At 44.8% G+C, this 21,538-nt stretch overlaps 2 protein-coding genes across 3 annotated transcripts; one reads left to right on the top strand and one right to left on the bottom strand.

Annotated features, from left to right (window-relative positions):
• Positions 1 to 4,266: 4,266 nt before the first annotated feature.
• On the top strand, positions 4,267 to 9,406 carry LOC143407895 (tubulin alpha-3 chain). Its single transcript, XM_076867049.1, has 4 exons — positions 4,267 to 4,483; positions 5,369 to 5,517; positions 5,843 to 6,523; positions 9,110 to 9,406. The coding sequence occupies exons 1-4, from the start codon at positions 4,363 to 4,365 to the stop codon at positions 9,404 to 9,406; spliced, it is 1,248 nt and encodes a 415-aa protein (XP_076723164.1). The 5' UTR covers positions 4,267 to 4,362.
• Positions 9,407 to 10,554: 1,148 nt separating this feature from the next.
• Positions 10,555 to 21,396, bottom strand: Mzt2b (mitotic spindle organizing protein 2B). Of its 2 annotated transcripts, XM_076867045.1 has the most exons (4): positions 21,180 to 21,396; positions 20,848 to 20,996; positions 19,861 to 20,040; positions 10,555 to 11,823 (listed from the first exon to the last, which is right to left on the bottom strand). In XM_076867045.1, the coding sequence occupies exons 1-4, from the start codon at positions 21,344 to 21,346 to the stop codon at positions 11,666 to 11,668; spliced, it is 654 nt and encodes a 217-aa protein (XP_076723160.1). In that variant the 5' UTR covers positions 21,347 to 21,396; the 3' UTR covers positions 10,555 to 11,665. The 2 variants fall into 2 exon arrangements, with proteins under 2 accessions (XP_076723160.1, XP_076723157.1); XM_076867042.1 differs by lacking the exon at positions 19,861 to 20,040.
• Between the last annotated feature and the right edge of the window lie 142 nt (positions 21,397 to 21,538).

Raw genomic sequence — 21,538 nt, 5'->3', positions numbered from 1 at the left:
CAGCGCGCACCGCCGGGTCGTTTCACGCATTTCGATAGATAAGGTTGGCTGTGTACTAAAGAGGCGTCGCGGAGGGAGATCGACATGGTAGGATCCTGCGACGGAGGGCGCCGCAGACTAGGCGGGGGTGCGGCGGGGGGGCATTCAAAGTCCTTTACGCAGCCAGGCGGCCAGGTAGAGGGACCTACCAGTGCTAGGGTGCGGGGCTGAGCTGGGAGAGGAGCCAGGAGGAGTGTTCTTCGGCCCGAAGGCAAGAGAGACCCATATGGAGAGAGATGTGTAGTGGGGAGTGTAGAAAGCGTGAGGGCAAATACATTCGGTTCCCAGAGTTGAGCTGTATAAGAACCAGGGTGGCATCCACGTTTAGAAGTTTTTGTTTTAGAAGACACTCATGGCTTGACTTGGCAGAACAGAGATATTAGGCAGTCTCTAAGGGAACAAAAAATACCAGTGGGGTCGTACAGACAGGGCGGTTTCACAGTTTCACAGCTTTCTGGTCTGGGATCTTCGCTACAAAACTAAAAATTATGGGGATCCCAAAGAGCTTCACTGTGGTTAATAGCTATGCTGTTTGTCATATTAGAAATTAAAACAAGAGAAACTTTAAAACTATTTATATATTTACTTAAAAGAAACACGTGTTATTATAAATAATAACTATTTAAGCCTGAGTAGCAAATGTTTGTTAGGTCCCCCCCCACCCAAATGAAGTATCCTAATGATGCGTAAAATCCAATCTACTCTGGAGGCTGAGACAGGAGGATCACTTGAGCCCAGGAGTTTGAGACCAGCTTGAGCAACATAGACAGGTCCCTGCTCAAATTTAACACACACACACACACACACACATACACACAGACACACACACAATGGTATCCTATAAAAAATTGGCATTGAAACTTGCAATTCACTCAAGTCATACTGTATTTAGTATGAGGACATGGGGTTTATATAATAGTCTGTCTGTAATGTTTTGAGCAACTAATAAAAAAAATTAAAAAAAGAATAGAAATGTAATAAAATTAGTTGTTTTTAAATCACTTCCTCAAGGAAATTTTTCAATGAAACTGATTTTTTTTCCCTCTAAATTTATGGGGGTGGTGCCATTGCCTTGATCACTGCTAAGGTGTCAGCAGTTTTATGCACCCTTTCTGCAACCACTAGGTACTTGGGAGCTCCACTGAGGACTGTTTTGGGAAAAGAGATCAGCAGAAACAAAGAAGCATTGATTGGAGGAGGCACATCTTTATTATAAAGCAAAGGGAGGGCGGTTGCAGATTTTGTGGCAGGAAGTGATATACCTGCATAAGTATAAAACAAGGTCAGCTACAAAGAATATAGCCAGATGGGATTTGAAAAGGTTGGATGAAGTTTCCAATAATTTTTTCCTGCAGTGCCTGAGATTGAACAGAGGACCTCATACATCTTAGGCAAGAACTCTACCACTGATCTGCATCCCCAGCACACAAGTAATTTATTTTCAGAGGAGACCAAAGAAATGTAAAGTTCTATCAAAGAAATGTAAAGTTGGAAGATCAGTGTGAGGTTGGCAATGCTGAATTTACATGGGAGTTCTCTGGAAAGCAAGGGTGGATTTACCTGGTTGCTTGGATTTGGCTCTTTTTTTCCTTTTTTTCTTTTTTTGAAATGAGGAAATTAAGAGGGCTGGGAATGTAGCTCAGTGGTAGAGGACATGCTTGCATATGGGAAGCACTGGGGTTCATCCCAGCACAACAACAACAAAAGAAAAAGAAAAAGACAAGAAAAACAAAAGTAATGGCAGATTTGCCAAGTCAGATCTTACTGATTCAGGGTTAGCAGAATGCCAGTGAAGCCAACCTGTGAAATACAGAGTGTCTGGATTTCAGTAATGAAAAATCCTGTATTGTTGGATGGCTTCAAAAGGATTTTCCCAGAGTGCTGAGCAATTTCCTCAGAAGAGCAAGTTCCTTGCATTAAGAGGTAAATTTCTTGCTGTGGTTAAATTATGTAGAGTTTATTTGAGGTAAGGAAACATCACCTGTACATCTCCCAGAACCACAGCAGTTTTTGAGAACTCCATCTGACAAAACATGATCTGAGAGCATTCATTGAGAAACTGAAGTGAAACCTCGAGACCAACTTCATTGGCAGTAGCCTAGTCAAACAGTCAAGTGGTTGCAGTTTAAATGCTCACTTATTTACAGGTGACTCAGTCAGCTGACTCCAGGGACTTCTGCAACCAGCTAAGGCTTATTTACTCTGATTGAACCCTGAATTGGGTTGGTCTTTTGAGCCCACTGCAGGTGCCCAGTTCAAATGCGTAGCCTCCTACAAAATATCCTTTAACATTTGGCATTAGAGAAGTTCCTTCTGGAACTGAATGCTCCATTAGGGATGTTGGGGGTTTGTTGCATCATGTTAATTTTTTTTGAGGGGTGGGTGGAGAGGGTACCAGGGATTGAACTCAGGAGAACTTGACCATTAAGCCCTATTTTGTATTTTATTCAGAGACCAGGTCTCACTGAGTTGCTTAGTGCCTTGCTTTTGCTGAGGCTGGCTTGGAACTCATGATCCTCCTGTTTCAGCCTCCTGAGCCACTTGGATTACAGGCGTGCACCACTGTGTCCATGTGGATTTTTTTTATGTCCTGCAGAGTCTGAGATTTGGTGCTCCTATAAAAGGAAATAGCATATCGAATGAGTATAGTCCCTCAATTTTATTTGATCTCCTCTATCTATTTGCGAAGGCAATGTATTTACAATTGAATAAGTAGCTAGTGAGTGTGCAGTTACCTCCCCTCCGGAAATAGATGCTTCATTGAAGATAGGTATTTTTGTTTTTTGAGAATACTTTAAAAGGGTACAATTGATAAAGTTATGGATAGCTTTTTTTTTTTTTTTTTGATGGTAAAGAAACGATCAAGAGGGCTGCGGATATAGCGCAGATGGTAGAGTGCTTGCCTTTTATGCAAAAGACCCCGGGTTCTAATCCCCAGCAACAACACCACCACAACAAAAACAAAAAACAAAAAAAAAAAAAAAAAAGAAAAAAGAAAAGAAAGAAAGAAGACATCAAAAGACAGTTTACTTGGGAGGCTTAGGCAGGAGGACCATGAGTTCAAAGCCAGCCTCAGCAAAAGCGAGGTGCTAAGGAACTCAGTGAGGATTCTCTAAATAAAATACAAAATAGGGCTGGGGATGTGGCCCAGTGGTCGAGTTGCTCCTAAGTTCAATCCCTACTACGCCTCACCACCAAAAAAAAAAAAAAAAAAAGACATTGTACTATAAGAGCACTTGTGATATCTGGGAGTCATTATACTCCTAGACTTAAAGGGGTGGGGAGAGAAGGGTAGGGAATGATTACTAGAAGTTGAGAGGGTATCTTTTTGAAGAGTACTGACTTTTGAAAGTAAGTTGTGTCCTGGATAAAGGGACTCAGGTAGTCCATTATAGTCTGGCATGGAGGGAGCATCCTGACTACATTTGCTATAATCTCAAGTTCCTGCCACTGCTGGCTACTGGGAAAACCAACCAGAAGCCATAGGGCAAGAGTTAAGATGTCTCAGCAGTCAAGCACAGTGGCACATACCTATTATTCTGGTTACTGAGGAGGCTGAAGCAGGAGGATGGCAAGTTTGAGTCCAGTCAGGACAACTTATTGAGATCCTGTCTAAAATAAAAAATGTAAAGTAGCTCAGTGAGAGCGCACCACAGGGTTCAATTCCCAGTACCATACACACACACATGGTCTTAGCCTCTGTCCTCTATAGTATCAGAGACAGGTAATATTATTTATCTATGAAGTAGGAGGAGGAGTAAGTAGGATAGAGAATGACAGAGGTCAATCTGTCTGAGCAGATGGAAGACACACAGTGAATATCTGGGCTTGGGCCATGGTAATCTGGAACCTAGTCTATCTTTCCTTGCTTAACTCTTCATTTCATTATCTGTTGCCCAGTGCACAAACTGCTCTATCTTCCTCAGTTCCCATTATAAGCCACAATAAGGAGTTCATTATTAACGTTACATGGCTTGCAGGATTTAAAAAGAATCCTGGTTTTGCAAAGATCTTAAGTTCTGTGACTGACTGTGCCACTTAACAGCTAGAATGGCATAGAGCAATTCAGGTAGCATAGAAGAACAGGGGTTGAAAGTGAAGTTTATGAAAGTGCCAGTCACTGAGGCACTGTACAAATACTAAATTTTAATGCTTTGCATGCTATATGGTTTCATTTCCCTTGAAGAGGAGTGGGTTTCATGTTTATGTTCTGGTTCCCAGCGCGAGTGTGTCTCTATTCACGTGGGGCAGGCAGGTGTTCAGATCGGCAATGCCTGCTGGGAACTGTACTGCCTTGAACATGGAATTCAGCCCGATGGTCAGATGCCAAGTGACAAAACCATTGGTGGCGGGGATGATTCCTTCAACACATTCTTCAGCGAAACCGGGGCTGGCAAGCACGTACCCAGAGCGGTGTTTGTGGACCTGGAGCCCACCGTGGTTGGTAGGTGCTCAGGCCTGCAGGGAGGCCTTCCTGGGAGGGTGGAAGAGCCTTGGTAAAGTCCCATGTGGACTCCTTGAATCCCTGTGCAGAAAGGAGGGATGTGGAAGCCTATGCTCCCAACATTGCTGGGTGAGGAACTCACTGGTGTGGACTGAAGGATCTTGACTGTGGGACTCAGGAACCCACCTCAGGAAACCTGCCCTGCAGAGAAAAGCTGGTAGCCAGCAGTAAAGCTGGGCTGCAGAGAGATTCCCTCCTGGCTGTCTGCTGGTCAGGTGGCTCCCGTGCACACCCAGTGCAGGGTGCACAGCCTGATTCCCTCCTTCATGCCACCCACACTGACATGCTGGCACACTACAGTCTTGAGCTACCCGGAGACATGGAAACTTAAGTGTAGAACATTCATTGGGTTCCTCTAGATTGGAAGTCCTAGGTAGTTTCCCGTAAGACTTGGAAAACAGAGTACCTTTCATTGGTTCCCCCGGGACATAACAGAATACCTGTGTGACCCAGGCCATATGCAATTCCCTGATTGCACGGCACCGATGAAGTCACGCTGACCTGGTGACTGCGGGTTTATGAGTGAGTTTTTTATTGTTCCCTTTGATGTAGCTAGGGGTAGGAAAGAAAGATGTACCTGGAGAATCACCCATATGGGTATGTGAGCATTTTGCCCTCAGTGGGAACTGATCCTGCTGGCATTTGTATGACTGTTGACTCTACCTTGTTAGAGCCCCTAAGTGGCATTTGTGGTTTGTGTATCACACAGAGATTTTTCCAGTGTGTGCTTTGTAGATTCAGCCCTCCTGCGGCTGTGTTCACCTTAGTGAGTACAGCAGGCCAGAGAGACTCCCAGAACATGGTTTTGTTTTTTTTTTTTTTTAGATGAAGTGCGCACAGGGACCTACAGGCAGCTCTTCCACCCGGAACAGCTGATCACTGGGAAGGAAGATGCCGCCAATAATTATGCCAGAGGCCATTACACCATTGGCAAGGAGATCGTGGACCTTGTCCTGGACCGGATCCGCAAACTGGTAGGAAGACCACTAAGGAGGCTTCTTGACGAGGTTCCCGGGTGGGGACGGTGGGCCTTGGATTGTGAAGGGGAGGTCGTCTGGGCGGTCTTGGGTCAGGTTCTGGGACTGAACAAGTCTGCAGAGTCTTCTTGTATGGTGTCTGCTGGGATGCATTGATAGCTGTCTCTTGTCTGCTTTGGCTTCTGAGGGTAATGCCTGCTGGTTAGGCACTTATATTTGAGTCCATGTGAACTTGTGAGAGCACAGAGAAGTGAGCCTGGCCTGTTGGAGTTTGGTGGTGTGTCTTCCACAGCCTTTGGCTCACATTGTGTGGTTTTTGCAGGCGGATCTGTGCACAGGACTGCAGGGCTTCCTCATCTTCCACAGTTTCGGGGGCGGCACGGGCTCCGGGTTCGCTTCTCTGCTCATGGAGCGGCTGTCAGTGGACTATGGCAAGAAGTCCAAGCTGGAATTTGCCATCTACCCAGCTCCGCAGGTTTCCACAGCCGTGGTAGAGCCCTACAACTCCATCCTGACCACCCACACGACCCTCGAGCACTCCGACTGTGCCTTCATGGTGGACAACGAAGCCATCTATGACATCTGTCGGCGCAACCTGGACATCGAGCGGCCCACGTACACCAACCTCAATCGTCTCATTGGGCAGATCGTGTCCTCCATCACGGCCTCCCTGCGGTTCGATGGGGCCCTGAACGTGGATCTGACGGAATTCCAGACCAACCTGGTGCCGTACCCCCGCATCCACTTCCCCCTGGCCACTTATGCCCCGGTCATCTCGGCGGAGAAAGCCTATCACGAGCAGCTCTCAGTGGCCGAGATCACCAATGCCTGCTTTGAGCCGGCCAACCAGATGGTGAAGTGTGACCCTCGCCATGGCAAGTACATGGCCTGCTGCATGTTGTATAGGGGGGACGTGGTCCCAAAAGATGTCAATGCGGCCATCGCCACCATCAAGACCAAGCGCACCATCCAGTTTGTGGATTGGTGCCCCACTGGGTTTAAGGTAGGACTGGGTGCTGTCTAGTCATCATGCTTGTCAGCAAACAGCAGGCTTGAATTTTCATGACGCCCCTGAGAACACAAATCCTTTTGGGAGTCAGTGCTTTTTTACTTGGGCTAGGCTCTTGGTTGTAAATTAGTGAATCAGAATAATTTATTCATTGATATCTCTTGAATTTCCTTTCTGAATCACACTATGTATTTGTAGTGAGGAGTTTTAAAAATTTTTGTTAAACCCATGAGTGTTTTTCCCACTTTTCAAGTTTATTTATTTATTTATTTATTTATATTTTTTAAAGAATATCTTTATTTTATTTTTATATATGGTGCTGAGAATTGAACCCAGTGCCTCATGCATGCTAGGCGAGCACGCTACCACTTGAGCCACATCTCCAGCCCTTCAACTCTATTTATTTATTTACTTATTATTATCTTTTTAAAAATTTTTTTTAATATTTATTTTCTTTAGATTTCGGCGGACACAATATCTTTGTTTGTATTTGATCGAACCCGGGCAGCACGCATGCCAGGCGAGCACACTACCGCTTGAGCCACATCCATAGCCTATTACTTATTATTCTCTTTTTGGTGGTGCTTGGCCTTATGCATGCTAGGCAAGCAATGTACCAACTGAGCTCTATGTCCTCAGTCCCATATTTTTTATTTTGAAATGGTCTGGCTATGTTGCTGAGGCTGGCCTTGAATTTGGGATCCTCCCACTCAATTCCCATGTTACTGGAATTACCACACCTGGTAATTATATTATAAATATACTTATATTTATATATTTTTAACAGAATATAGTATTTTCTGAAGAACTTTTGTGCCCCATTCTGATGGTAGGATTAGTGTGGGTACATTGGTGATTAATGTGTGTCTTTTTAACTATTTTGAATTTGGGTGTTACTAAAACAGACTATTGTCAGTTAATCTCACTTTATTGTATAGGTATGTAGAAACTAATTTCAGTTTCAATATCCTGTGGATTATCCAATTTAAGGAAAAACCTCCATGAATCTTTTTGTGCTGAAAATGGCAATATATATTTTTTCTTTTAGCTTAGAAATTCTGGTGTGAGTTTTATCAAACACAAAACTTGAGTCACCTCTCCACTAGCACAAGATAGAAACTGCTATCTATCTACTCAGTTTTTCTAATAGTAGTTTCCTAAGTCCTGTTGATTCTTAAAACTAGTTGTCCTTGGGCTTGGCTTGGCTTGGCTAGATTTTTTGGCTTTCTTTTTCTTTCTTTCTTCCTTCTTTTCTTCCCTCCTCAGGCATCAAGCCCAGCAAGTTGTGTATACTAGGAGAGCACTTTACCATTGAGCTCTTGTCTTTGGTTTTCATGCCATGTTCCCTGAGTTAGCTAGCCCCTTATTGCTTCTGGTGGCTCTACTGCAGTAGGTTATTTTAAAAATATTTTTAATTGTCAATGGACTTTTATTTTGTTTATTTATATGCAGTGCTGAGAATCGAACCCAGTGCCTCACACATGCCAGGCACGTACTCTACCACTGAATCTCAATCCCTTTAGATTCTTTATTTTATTTTATTTTTTTATAGTTATAGATGGACAGAATGCCTTTGTTTTATTTGTTCATTTTTATGTGGTGTTGAGTATTGAACCCAGTGCCTCACGCATGCTAGGCAAGCACTCTGCCACTAAGCCACAGCCACAGCCCCAGCCCGTACAGTAGGTCCTTAACTAGTATTTTTTGCTCTAGGTTTTCTTCTCTAGATCAGGGGTTTACACAGTTGTTAAACTGGCTGCCAAATTTTATAAATAAGGTTTAGTCTGACTAGTCACACTTGTTCACTTACAAATTGTTTATGGTTTTGCAATATCAGCATAATTGAGCAGTTTGGACAAAGAATTGTGAAATGTGGAATTTTTACTTTATCACTCTTTGCAGAACAAGTTTGGTTCATCCCTGCTCTAGTTGTTACTACACAATTCTGCCACTTCTGGTCAAGTTACTCCCTGATTCTGAAACATGGAATGCTTCCCCTTTGGTATCTCCTTGAGCATGTCACTCCCTCTCCCCACTTAAGACACAGATAGGCCACCTTCTGCCACGGTGGTTGTAGTATTCACATGACCTTTGATCTGCTACCTTCGTATATATCACAAGGGTTTGGTTGCTGGGTCAGAAGGGGGAGATATTCCCTGAGCCTTTCAGTTACATAGAGTTCTCAGGATTTATCTGGGTGGAAAATGTTTTGGTTACAGAAATTCACCATCTTGTTGTGAAGAAAATCCACAAAGAACACAAGGTAGTGTGTTTTCAAAGAGAAGATGGAGTCCTTTCCCTTAGTACCATAGTTGTCATTGTTGCTTAGACCCAGCCCTTCAGGCACTTGAGACTAACTCCAAGGCTTATTTTTCCCTGCTTTTTCCTTTTCTGGAACCATTACCCTGTTGACCCAGCACCATGTGTGATACAAAGAAGGGCTCAGTGCCTGTTTGCAGGGTCAACTGAGCGTTCTCAGAGGGTTATCAGAGGGTTCCTGCAGTGTATCTTTATATGAGGAAAAGTAGCCACCATTTCTGGTTTGATATAAGTTTCATGGAATGCTTTCTTCCCTGGCAGGTGGGTATTAACTACCAGCCCCCCACAGTGGTGCCTGGAGGAGACCTGGCCAAGGTGCAGCGGGCTGTGTGCATGCTGAGCAACACCACTGCCATTGCAGAGGCCTGGGCCCGCCTGGACCATAAGTTCGACCTCATGTATGCCAAGCGGGCCTTTGTGCACTGGTATGTGGGCGAAGGCATGGAGGAAGGGGAATTCTCAGAGGCCCGAGAGGACCTGGCAGCGCTGGAGAAGGATTATGAAGAGGTGGGCGTGGATTCTGTGGAAGCAGAGGCTGAAGAAGGGGAAGAATATTGAGTGGAAAGATGAAACTGGCATGCGTTCCTTGTCATCTCTTCTGCCACCCCTCAGCATAGGTGACTTCACATTGTTTACAATTAAAGTTTCACTGGGGCTGGGGATGTGGCTCAAGCGGTAGCGCGCTTGCCTGGTGTGCATGCGGCCCGGGTTCGATCCTCAGCACCACGTACAAAACAAAAGATGTTGTGTCCGCCGAGAACTAATAAATAAATATTAAAAAAATTCTCTCTCTCTCTCTCTCCCTCCCCCACTCTCTCTTTAAAAAAAAAAAAAAAGTTTCAGTATAAACCCTAAATTTCTGTGTGCTGCATAACTCTGTCCATAGGAGTGGATAGGATCTTAGAACCACACAGAAGGCCAGTCCAGGCTCCATAGTCTACTGTACTAAAGAGGGACTTGGGGATTATATTGCTGTAATGTTAAGGAACCACTGCTGAAGTGATTTGACCTGATGGAAGTATTTCAAATCTAGTTTCAACTGGGTGTGGTGAAACATGCCTGTAATCCCAGCGGCTTGGGAGGCTGAGGCAGGATTCACAAATTCAACTCAGTAATTTAGCAAGGTCCTATGCAACTTAGAGACACTATCTCAAAATAAAAAGTAAAAGGACTGGGGATGTGGGGCTGGGATTGTGGCTCAGTGGTAGAGTACTCGCTTACATGGGTGGGACCCGGGTTCGATCCTCAGCACCACATAAAAATAAAGGCACTGTGTTGTGTTCATCTATACCTAAAAAATAAAATGTTAAAAAAAAAAAAAAAGGACTGGGGATGTGGATCAGTCGTTAGGCACCCCTGAGATCACTCCTCGATAAACACACACACACACACACACAAAATCCAGTTTCAAAGCATAAAATTTACAAATTCCTTAGGAAACTGAGTTGGATTTTTTCCCATTTTTTAAAAAAATTTTAATTTGGGGCCTTCTCTGTTGATGAGACTGAATAAAGCATAAGAGTTTAGAAATGGAGGGCTTAAAATCTGAGGTCTGAGGGTAGGAAATGTCCACAAAATCCCTAAAACTGAGCCAAATGAGAAAGATCAAGGCAATTTGAGGGGAAAGGGATATTACTGAATTCCCCATAGCATGCATGACTCATTAAGTCACAACACATCACTATAACCTCAGTGTTGTGTGGCCAATTGGAGATGGTGCTCTTCTACGTTCATACACTCATACCTCTTACCTAGCATTGTGAACAGTCTATTAGGGAATTCCACCTCTTGCACTTCAAGGGAAACATGTTGAGCTGTTTATAATAAAGACCTGGCAATACATATATCTTCTCTTGGACTTAAAAGCTGGGACCAAGAAAGTCAAGTCACTGGTTTAAGTTACTTGGTTAGTTAGGGTATAGAAAAACTAGGACCAGCACACACCTCATTCTAAATCTATGTGCTTTCATATGTTCAAAAAGTGATAGAGAACATCTGATTTTTTTTTCCCTTAACACTTTATTATTGAAACTTCCCTCTGATTCTCATGGTTAAAATTCTTACATGTAAATTGAAAAAAAAGTTTCTTGTGTGGGATGACAAGGACTGGGGATAAGAATGAAAGCTGGAGCCATGTCATTGGAATGAAGGAGAATGGGTGTGATGACAAAAGAGGTACAAATGAAATTCAAGAATTATTATGAGTGTACTAATAATTAAAAATTATTAAGCATTATTACTATTTCCACAGTTCTCTTGTCATAAAAGTTATCATGAGATTGTAATATTTATATATTCAAATCAATTTAAATGAAATCAATGTTTATAGGTGTTTTGTTGACCCAAAGGGCTGACATATGGAGAAAATATAGGACAAGTTTGGTGTTTGAACAGAACTTTTAGTCAAGTGGCTCATTTCAATAAAAATTTCGTTTGTGTGTGGTGGCATGTGCTATTGTACCTGTAAGACCTAAAAAGGGACAGATTTAGTTTATAATGTATTATAAGGACTGAGTTGTAAAGAAGTTTTGGGAGACCATGTCATATACTATCTATCCTATAATTTTAAAAATAAAATAGCCCTAATAAAGTAGAATAAAAGACGCCTTTAAAGTCAAAAAGATACCTGCTATAATAAATGGTGTGGGAGGTATAAATGTTTACATCATTTTAAACTTATTTCTGATATTTTCTTGTGGGGAGAACAATGATTTTGATTCTCAGCTTTTTAGAAAGACTTAGGGGAAGGAGATGGCACACAGCCTTTGCTGGGAGAAGAATGGTTCTAGCACGCTGGCAATGTAGTCTGTTCTCTTCCTATGTGCTGCTCCTAGAGGTGCTCTTCCCAGGCCCGCCTCCCTTGGGCAGCCTTGTGGCACTGGGTTGGCGGGGCATCCTTTGGCTGGATCCTTCCCGGCTTCCACGTTCTGCCAGTGTAGGTGCTCCACTGAGAGTAGGGCCGCCTTTGTTTCTCCCTAAGAAAACAACACAACGTTAGGAACCAGGGTAAACGCCATTGTCAAAGCTCAGTTAATTATATTTGTGTTCCTTGAGTAACATTCATGTTAATATGAAACGGTCTGGGTGCCCCACATCAGTCTGGAGTCCTGTGGCTCACATCTACCTAAATTAGCACATCCCAGAAAAGCCCTTGACAGTGTGCAGGGGGCCTTCTAGGTGTCATCCCAGGGATAAAGCAGGAATATTTTGAAAGGATGTATATAGCAGAGGTGCATTCAGAGAAAGGATAGCCCTACCTGGTCTGCCCTGGACAGTGTACATGATCTGCCCCTCAGCAGGTAATAGGAGGAACATGCTGCCACCTCCTTCCAGTACCATATGTAACTGCCTTGATCAGATTCTGACAGGAAGTACACTCACTAGAATTGAAAGCAGATTTCTGATTTTGAACATTATTTCTCATATTGTTTTTTCCCTACCTCTATGGACTATTCTTTAAATGCAGTGGTCAAGCCTCTTGTTTTCAGGGTTAGCTATCTATTCCATAGTTGGATTCCTGCTGAGGTTTGAAAAACTTGAAATTGTCCAACTGCTAGATAGTTAACTTGTGATGAATCCCACTGGTTCACATAGTCTTTGCTTTGCATATTCTTTTTTTGCACAGAAAGAATGAAAGATCTGTAGTCACACTTGGACCCGAGTTTTATTTTAAAGGGATGGCTTCTCCTGGGCTCAAGATGTTGACAGTATGAGCAAGACTGAGAAGATCCTGTGGGGACAAGACTTGCTCATGGGGTCACAGTCCCTCACACATGTAGAGTCTATCTCTTCCCTGGCCTAGCAAGGTATGCTCTGCAGGTTTTGACCAGAATATATGTCCCCTGCTTGAGCCATGATATAGGGTTCCACCCCTATCTCTCCACCTCCAGATTTTTTCCTTGTCCTGATTAGACACAGGATACCCTGGCTACTTTGAGACCCCTGCTTTGTTTTCCCCTGAAAGTACTGAATCTAAGCTTTGAAGATTCCCAGATACTGATCAACATTGTTTAGGTTATTGCCTGAAATACTAAAAGATTAGTATTTACCAAAAGATTAGTGTTACCAAACTCACAGAAACAAGCCCTCTCCTGTAGCCAGTTTCCTTGAACCTAATATAAACTGTATATGCTGATCCCCTGGGGTTGGGGACATGCCAAAGTGACCTCTCTTATCACTGTATTTCTCCAGGAACATGCTACAGCCCCTCTATAAATCCCTCTAATAAATACTTTGGATTGATCACCCTGATGTTTAGTGCTTCTTTCTTTGACATTCCAACTGGTCTCATGCCAGGGTGGTTATAGGAGTTCCCCTACTGCTACTTTTGGGGGCAATTCCAGCTTTGGGCTCAGCCCTTTGATCATGGTTTTTCCATGGCCTATTCATCAAGTTTAGCCAAATCGCCTGTAACAGAAAACTGTTTTTGGAGCAAAGATGCTACAAGGTGTCTTAGAATCCATGAGGTGGAAACCCATGTCTGAGATACTAGAGACACTGGCTCCTGCAACTCACTTTTTATGCTCTAGAATCCTCACCATGAAACTCTCCCCAGATTCTTTTTCTTTCTTTCTTTCTTTTTTTTTAATTTGTAGCGTAATATCCTTCATTGATATAGGTGGGGAATTCCTTTAAAGTCTACTAACAAATTGAATTCAACAGTAGTCAAATTCATGATCAATGTTTTCATCAATATTGAAAAGTTTTCAGAATTTTTTGAATATTGCTTTGTTTTGTATTCATTCTCTGGTTGATGAAGGAATTTTGCATTCCTGAAAGACCTCCATGGGAGGGTAATCACCTAGGAATGTCACTTGAATTCTTCAATTATGATGAGAGCCTCCCTGGATTCTTGTACAATAGGATGGCCCTCCTTATGAGAATTTCCAGAAAGTTCTTCCTTGGAGAACTAGGGGATCTTTTCTGGTTAGGTTGGAAGGATAACTGTGGTGCCACACTTTGAATGCTGATATCTTGTCCTTGTCTTCCTTTGATTTTTCCCCTGTCTCACCTCCCTGGAGGTGATTACATACAGTTGATCATTCAAGTGATTACATAAAGTTGATTCAATAAAAATGTAGTAACAGGGTACCCACAATTGAGGAGTAGAACAGATTGGAGCATGTGGTAGGGTGAAGTTGGGCCCACTCAGCCTACCACTGGCTCACGAAAATGATACAAAGTAGAGAATGGTCAGCAGGAATTTCCTTTGGTACAAGCAGTCATCATTCTTGCCTTCATTGACTGGTCAGTGAGCACAGATCTTGTCACCATTGGTTAGATGGGCCTTATCACTCTCAGCATCTCCTACAATATGCAAATGGTCATAAGGGGCCACAGTCCCTCTGCACGCTAAACCAGGCATATGAAACTTTTTGTATCAGTTAGCCTAATCCTGGGTGCTCAGGTATCCACATGCTGGCTGCAAGGGATGTTTCATGACAGAAGCAGAAATACAGCTCAGGGTGGGTCAGTCAAGCTCGCTCCCAGCAACTGGCAGGGCAGGTCTCAGACATGGGCCTGACTCTGAAGCCAGCTTTTCCTCTTGCTCTGAGTTTCCTCCTTGTCAGGATAATGACCAGGTCCACCTAGAAGATGAAGGATAACAAGGAAATGGAAAGGGACAAATCATGCCCATCTTTAAATCTGACAGGGTCAATAAGCCCAATGTAATATGAAAGAGTGAACAGGTATAAATCTAAATCATAGAAGACATTAAGAAACAGTCTAAGACTTGGGGGTATAGCTCAGTAATAAAGTGCTTGCCCAGCATGTACAAAGCCCTAGGTTTAGACCTCAGAACCACACACACAAGAAATTTATATAATTATATATATATATGTGAGATAATTAAATGGATTTTTATAATTTATGTATTATATATGTGTTATGTATAATACATATACATTTTTAATATATATTCACATATATATGAATGCCAACCCATTTGTCCAGCTGTGATTCTTAGAACCCTTCAGGAATCACATACTTTCACTATTAGTAGGGACACTGATCCAGGCCTCCTCATTTTATGCATGGACAAGGAGGCCAAGAGTTTTAGGCCAAAGGGGAATGGTCTGTAGTGACATGATGGAGAAGCCCTTACAGTGCAGAACTAGTTTTATCAAGAACAGTGGGGTTATTAAGGGTTGGTGGAGTGGCAACTTATGCTCCCAGGCCTGGTCACTTTTAATGAACCAAAGATAAACAAGAACCACTGAATGTTTAAAATATCCTGCCTAGTTCTCTTCAAACTTTCGTGCCTCTCCTACCCCTAAAACCAGCTGGTGATCTCTCAGAATTTTATGATCTCCTATAGAAGCAAACCCCAAAATGTATCAGTCTGTCAGCTACCCTGTCATGGTTTGGTGAAATCCAGAAGCTAGGGAGTGGACCAAGTTAGAGTGGGATCCACTCTGCCATTTATCTTTTGAATAGCCTTTGTGAGTCCCAACTTGCCAACCCCTATAAACTTGACTGGCTGACTAGGCAAAGCAGGTAGAGAATGAGGATTTATAAAGATCCTTGGTGTAGCCAAGCATGGTTGTGTGCGCCTGTCTAGCTACTTGGGAGGCTAAGTCAGGAGCCCACAAGTTTGAGACATCTTGGCAACATACTGAGACCCCATCTCATGAATAAATAAATAATAAATAGAAACCTAGTGTGTCCTGCTTTTCTCTGTTGGTCTAGGGAGGCTTATCTCCTTTCTGAGTGGGAATGCCACCTTATGGTGACATGGGTCAGCAGGCATTGGTGTTAAGGAAGGTAAAAACAGGAGTGGGCAAGGAGAGGTAAGAACTGAAGAGAGGGTAAGAAAACACTACAGGATCCTCTTCAGGAGCATGCTGTGGTAAGGGCAAGTAGCATCAATAAGTCTATATCACACTGGTCAGTGGCAAAATAGCAAGCCACCCCAAAACCTTCTGGAGCACACAAACTTGTGTCCTGGTAGAGGTCAATTTGGTTCCCCAGACAAAAGGCACAATCTTCCTTAAGGCAAGAAAATCACAGGTCTGTGCTGTCACTAGCTACTACTGTTGCTCTCTGGCCACAGTAGAGGCCTACCTGATGCTTCCAGAACACATACAGACCTAGTGACAAAGACATACATATAGGACAGATGTACCCATGTGTACTCTTAACTCAGTTTATACTTGGGAAGCCGTTCTTTCATGTGGATGTATCCAGGACCCCTACCCACTGGGCTTGTGCATGCATGCACAAACACCCACACCCACACACCTTTCCTTGGTGTTGCTGGAAAAAAGTGTTACCATCTAAGTGCTGAAGCAATGCTGTCCAACAGTAATATGATTTGAGCCACATTTATATAATTTAAGTAGTCACATTAAAATGAAAGGCTGGGGTTGTGGCTCAGCGTTAGAGCACTCGCCTACCATGTGCAGGTCCTTGGGGTCGATCCTTAGCACCACATAAAAATAAATAAATAAATAAAGGTATTGTGTCCAACTACAACTAAAAAATATTTAAAAAATAAGATAAAAAATAAAGAGAAAATGGGAAGTTACATTCAGTCAGTTATTTACAGTACTGGGGATTGAACCCAGGAGTGCTGTACCACTAAACTACATCCTCAGCTTTTTTGTATTGAGACAGAGTCTTGCTAAATTGCCTAGGCTAGTCTTGAACTTGAGATCCTCCTTCCTCAGCCTTCCAAGTCAATGAAATTACAGGTGTGTGCCACCATAACCAACTATTATGTATTTTAATTAACCCAAAATATGCAATATACAGTCAGCCCTCTATCTGTGGTTTCCACATCCATGGATACAACCAATTTTGGATTGAAAATACTTAAAATAGCCAGTGTGTTGGTGCCCACTTGTAATTCAAGCACACTTGTTGGTGCATACTTGCCTCAGTAGGCTGAGGCAAGAGGATCATAAGTTTGAGGCTAGCATAAACAACTTAACCAGACTCTGTCTCAAAATTTAAAAAATTTAAATAGGGCTAAGGGGCTGAGGGTGTTGCTCAGTGGTAGAATACTTGTCTAGCATGTATAAGGCCCTGGGTTGGATATCCAGCACAGACAAAAAAAAGGGGGGGTGCTGAGGATGCAACTCAGTGGTATAGATCCTAGGTTCAATCCTTGCCACCACAAAATAATAAAAATAAAATTGGAAAAAAAATTGCAACCTTAAACAATATAGCAACTACTTACATAATATTTATATTGGATTAAGTATTCTCAAGTTGATTTTAAGTAAACAAGAGAGCTGGGTATGGTGGCATACATCTGTAGTCCCAGATCCTCCAAGGACTGACACAGGAGGAATGCCTGAGCTCAGGAGTTCAGAGCCAGCCTAGGCAACATAGCAAGGCCCCATTTCTAAAAAAATAAATAGAGGCTCAGGATATAGTTCAGTGGTAGAGTACTTGCTTAGCATACATGAGGCCCTGGATTCGATCCCCAGCATCATCCAACAGACACATACAAACATCATTCCTTTGAAGAAGTGTTAGATAATTTTTATGTATATTAAAAAAGAATAAGTGGGGGGGGGGGCTATGGTTGTAGTTCAGTGGTAGAGCGTTTGCCTGGCATGTGTGAAGCACAGGGTTCGATTCTTAGCACCATATATAAATAAATAAAGATCCATTGACAACTAAAAAAATATTTTAAAAAAAGGATAAGGGAGGATGACATAGGTTATATGCAAACACTCTGCCATTTTATATAAGGGACTCAAGATTTTGGTACTTATGGGGGTGTGCTAGAACCAATACCCACAGATACCAAGGGACAACTGTATTATCATTTCAACATATAATCAGTATATAGCCATGAGCTGTTGCATTCATTTTTGTACCAGTTCTTTGACATCCAGTGTGTCTTGACTGCAACAGCCATACATGGCTCATGGCTCCCTTACTGACAGCACAGATCACATGACCCATCTTCCACATACCGAACCTCACTCTACATGTTCTGGAGGGACATATTTTCAAAATGTATAGTTTCCCTAAACCCAATTAGAGAACACTCAACTGAATTTAATTTCCCCTCAATGACTACAGGTCCTCACTGTGACCAGCATTCCCCATCTGTGTTTCTGAGGTCTTATGTTTGCCCCCTTCTCTGCTGGGCACGGATGAGTCCCTGCAGGCTTCCTGGATGGCTAGGAATCCAGACAGCACCATCTTACTTGCTGTGATTTACAGACTCAAACTCCTGAGTGGGGCTCTGGCCCACGTGGCCTAGAGCACCTCCACACTGAGTTCTGTGGGAAACCTAGGGCAAGTAACCCCAATGGTTCCAAACTCTGTCATCCCGAATGGATCACTTTGAGCATTCATATTTATTCCACTATATATTTTGTCATTTATGAGGTAGCTGGAATGTTTGTGTGGGTAGATGCTATGACATATAGGTCTTAGAGATCTCTATCTCATCTGGTGGCCCCTTGGCTGCAGCATACTCCTGGCATAGCCCTACCTCTGCCTCACTCCTCTGTATATCCTCCCACCAACCAGCCACCCCAGTCTCTCCTCTGTCCCCCTAGGCATCTTCTCAGGTCTTCCATGTCCTCTCAGGACTGGGGACTAGTTAAGCTTCCAGGATTGAGTCTTTGAAAGCCAACAACCCTGTAGGGCCCAGCACTTCAGGCCACTCCTGTTCTTGTGCTGAGGCTTCTCCCCACTTCCCTGGGAGCCCCCATTCTTCCTCTTTGGTGGGTTATTAAACCCAGGAGAGCTTTACTACATCCCCAGCCTTTTTAAATTTTGAAACAGGGTCTCACTAAGTTGCTGAGGCTGGCCTTAAATTTGTAATCCTTCTGCCTCAGCCTTCTGAATCTCTGGGATCAGAGGCATGCACCTCTGCACCCAGCTGAGCCCTCAAGCATTCACACAGTGCCTCTGCTCCCTGTGCTTCACCCCCACATATCTTTTGACTCTCTATGCTTTTTTCTCCCTTTTCCTTCTGCCCCAGGTTAAGCCATGCTCCTACCAGTGGCCAGGACACAACACATGACATACCACTATCCTGCATCTCTGCCTCACTTTGTTCAGCCCTCTCCACACCATACCATCTGGCAGGGCTGCAGAGGCCCTGTCTAACTGGCCCCTCCTGCCCCAACCTGCTATGGTAGTGCTGCAGGTTTATAACTGAATGGACCATACCTATTTTTATCTTCATCATTGTAAGTTTATCTTCTTTCACTGGACCCAAAGCAAGTTCATCTTATCTACCTTCTGGGCCTTCATTGGCAAGAACTGGACCTGATACCTGGGGTTACTGATTGAGTGAGCAGCAATGTCCCTTCAAGTGAAAGAGACCCTGTTCCCAGTCTCTCCTTCCCAGTCCCTTGGTCCTTCCCCACCCTCCCTGGGCCTGAGCTCCAGGCAGTATCTGGAATCTGGAGAACACAGAAGGAGGGTTTGCAGGAGGGTGGAATCAAAGCACCCTGAGGCCTCACACACCATGCTCTGGGCATCTGGCAATACCCAGAAGATACCCCTGTCCAGGATGAGAGAGGAAAGGGGACTCAGATTGCAAGTATGACTTATAGGACAAGCTTACATCATTCTTATGGTACTGCCAAGGGGGCTGGCGGAAGCCATAGCATCTGTATTATCTTCTAGACCACCTATCCAGGTATGGGACAGCATCTAAGAGGCTGAGATGCTTCTCATACCTGAGGTTGTGCTCCCAACACTATGCCATGTTGCCTCTTCCCTGCCTCTCAGCCTGCTGTCCTCCCCTGGAGTGGAGACCTTTACAGTGTAAAAGTCTTACCCACCAGAGTTAGTCTCTTGGGCATAGAGGTATTAGCCCCACCCCCTGACCAGCCTAACTACATGTTCTAGAAGTACTGTATCTTTAGTAAACTGAGTTAGAGAGAGTGGCCTGGCACTAAGCTGCAAGGCAGTAATGGCCTGCACATTCTGCCCTTGCAGTTCAAAGCTGCTCTGGCCTCACATGTGCCATGGCAGTTTCCAAGGAAACAAGAGAGCACACCAACCCCCAGAGATAAGCTAATAAACACGACCTGCAAAAGGAGAGAACAAGCAGCAAGAGAACCGGAGGGAAGCGGGGGGCCCTGGAGAGAGAGGCGAGTGCGTGGCAGCTGGGCCGTGGAGCAGAACCGTAGAGGCCGTAGGCCGCAGGGCAGAGGAAAATGAGGACCTTGCAGGGGGGCTACTGTTCCTGGCAGAGAGAAAGGAGGCCTCTGGAAGTCAGAGAAAGACACAAAGAGAGCAGACAGAGGGTAGGTAAGTGAGGCAACCTGAATGCCAGTGCCTGGGGCCTCTCCTGGCTCAGGCATATGGATCCCAAGGGCCCTGGCACTACTCCCCTCAGGGACCTGCCTGTGTGGCTATCCCAAGTGCTTCTAGGCAGGAAACCAGCCCTGGATCTCCTTTCATTTGCCTGGAAGATCCTGCTGAATTTCAGAGGGTTCCCAGCAGCCTCTGCGGGACAGAAGCAACACACAGGGAAGATGATCAAGGACAGTGGATCCATGGTGACATACTCTTAATCACCAGCATCTGCTCATTCCCAGTCATGATCAAGAAAATGAGGAAGCCCTTGAAACTTGAGTACAGAGGTGCTCCAGTAATCCTTGGAGGGAAGCCCGGCTGGCCAGGACCCTGGGCAGAGCTCAGGTCAGGGTGAGGTACAGGCAAGGGGGAGCATGCTCTGGTCTATGTACACTTCCCTGAAGGTTTTACTGCCAGGACAGGTAACAAAGCCATCTTAATTCCCATGCTTGTGGAATGAAGGCATGAGTGAAGAGGCGAGAAGATGGGGCAGGTGAATCCCAGCCTGTTTGGAACACCCTAGGTCCCCCACTCTGCAATCATGATCTGGAAGTGCACTTCCAAGGGTGGCAATCGAGCCAGGGCCTTGAGTCTGTGGATGGCCCTAAAGGTTCTATCAGGAGACTCACTGGCAGGCATCGCCATTCACGGCTAAGCCTGGACTGTACCTTGACACCTCAGCCACCGGGGAGGGGAGAATGGGGCCCAGCTCTGACCTCGGGTCTCCGCCACGCCCGACGTGGGCAGAGACAAAGCCAAAGGGTCCTGGGGATCGCTCGCCAGCCTCTGCCCGGCACACATGGACTTGAGCATCTGGAAGACGGCGAGAGGGGCCACGTTCAGATTCAGCAGGTCCACCAGGATCCTGGTGAGAACAAAAGTGATGCTCAGTGAACCCTTCCTGCCACAAGACAGGCCTGCCCTGGAGACCCGACACGGGCTGCGGGCTCTTCTATACCAGTGGGTCCAGGCTGGGGCGTGGGGGAGGCCAGGAGCCGGGGTGTTTGCGGGTCGGAGGAGCAAGAAGTCACCACCCGCGCCCGCTCACTTGAACACGTCGGGATCCATGGCGGCGCCAGCCGCCTGCGCCAGCTCATACAGCTCCATCTCCTCGGCGCTCAGCACCTTCTTCCGCCGCAGCGCGAGTTTCTGCAGAGTTGCAGCCTCCAGAACCGGGGTCGCCCCGAGTCCGGGACCTCCGCCGGCAGCCGCCATGTAAGCTGCGGGTAAGAAAGCGCGCGCCCTGACCCTACCCACCCGGCCGCCGCTCCGCCAAGTCGCAGTTGGACGGGGAGTTCCCACAGCGCCCTCTACCGGCTGCTGACAACCATCCTTCTCCCTGCAGCGTCCTTGCAGAGCCAACTAGACTTCCCCAACTCTGAGGGCTGGCATGCGGGGCCATCTCAC

The sequence above is a fragment of the Callospermophilus lateralis genome, chromosome 1, assembly GCF_048772815.1.
Source record: "Callospermophilus lateralis isolate mCalLat2 chromosome 1, mCalLat2.hap1, whole genome shotgun sequence".
In the NCBI taxonomy this organism is placed as follows: Eukaryota; Metazoa; Chordata; class Mammalia; order Rodentia; family Sciuridae; genus Callospermophilus; species Callospermophilus lateralis.
The sequence above is the reverse complement of the archived record's forward strand: the minus strand, read 5'-3'. Positions and strand labels throughout refer to the sequence as shown.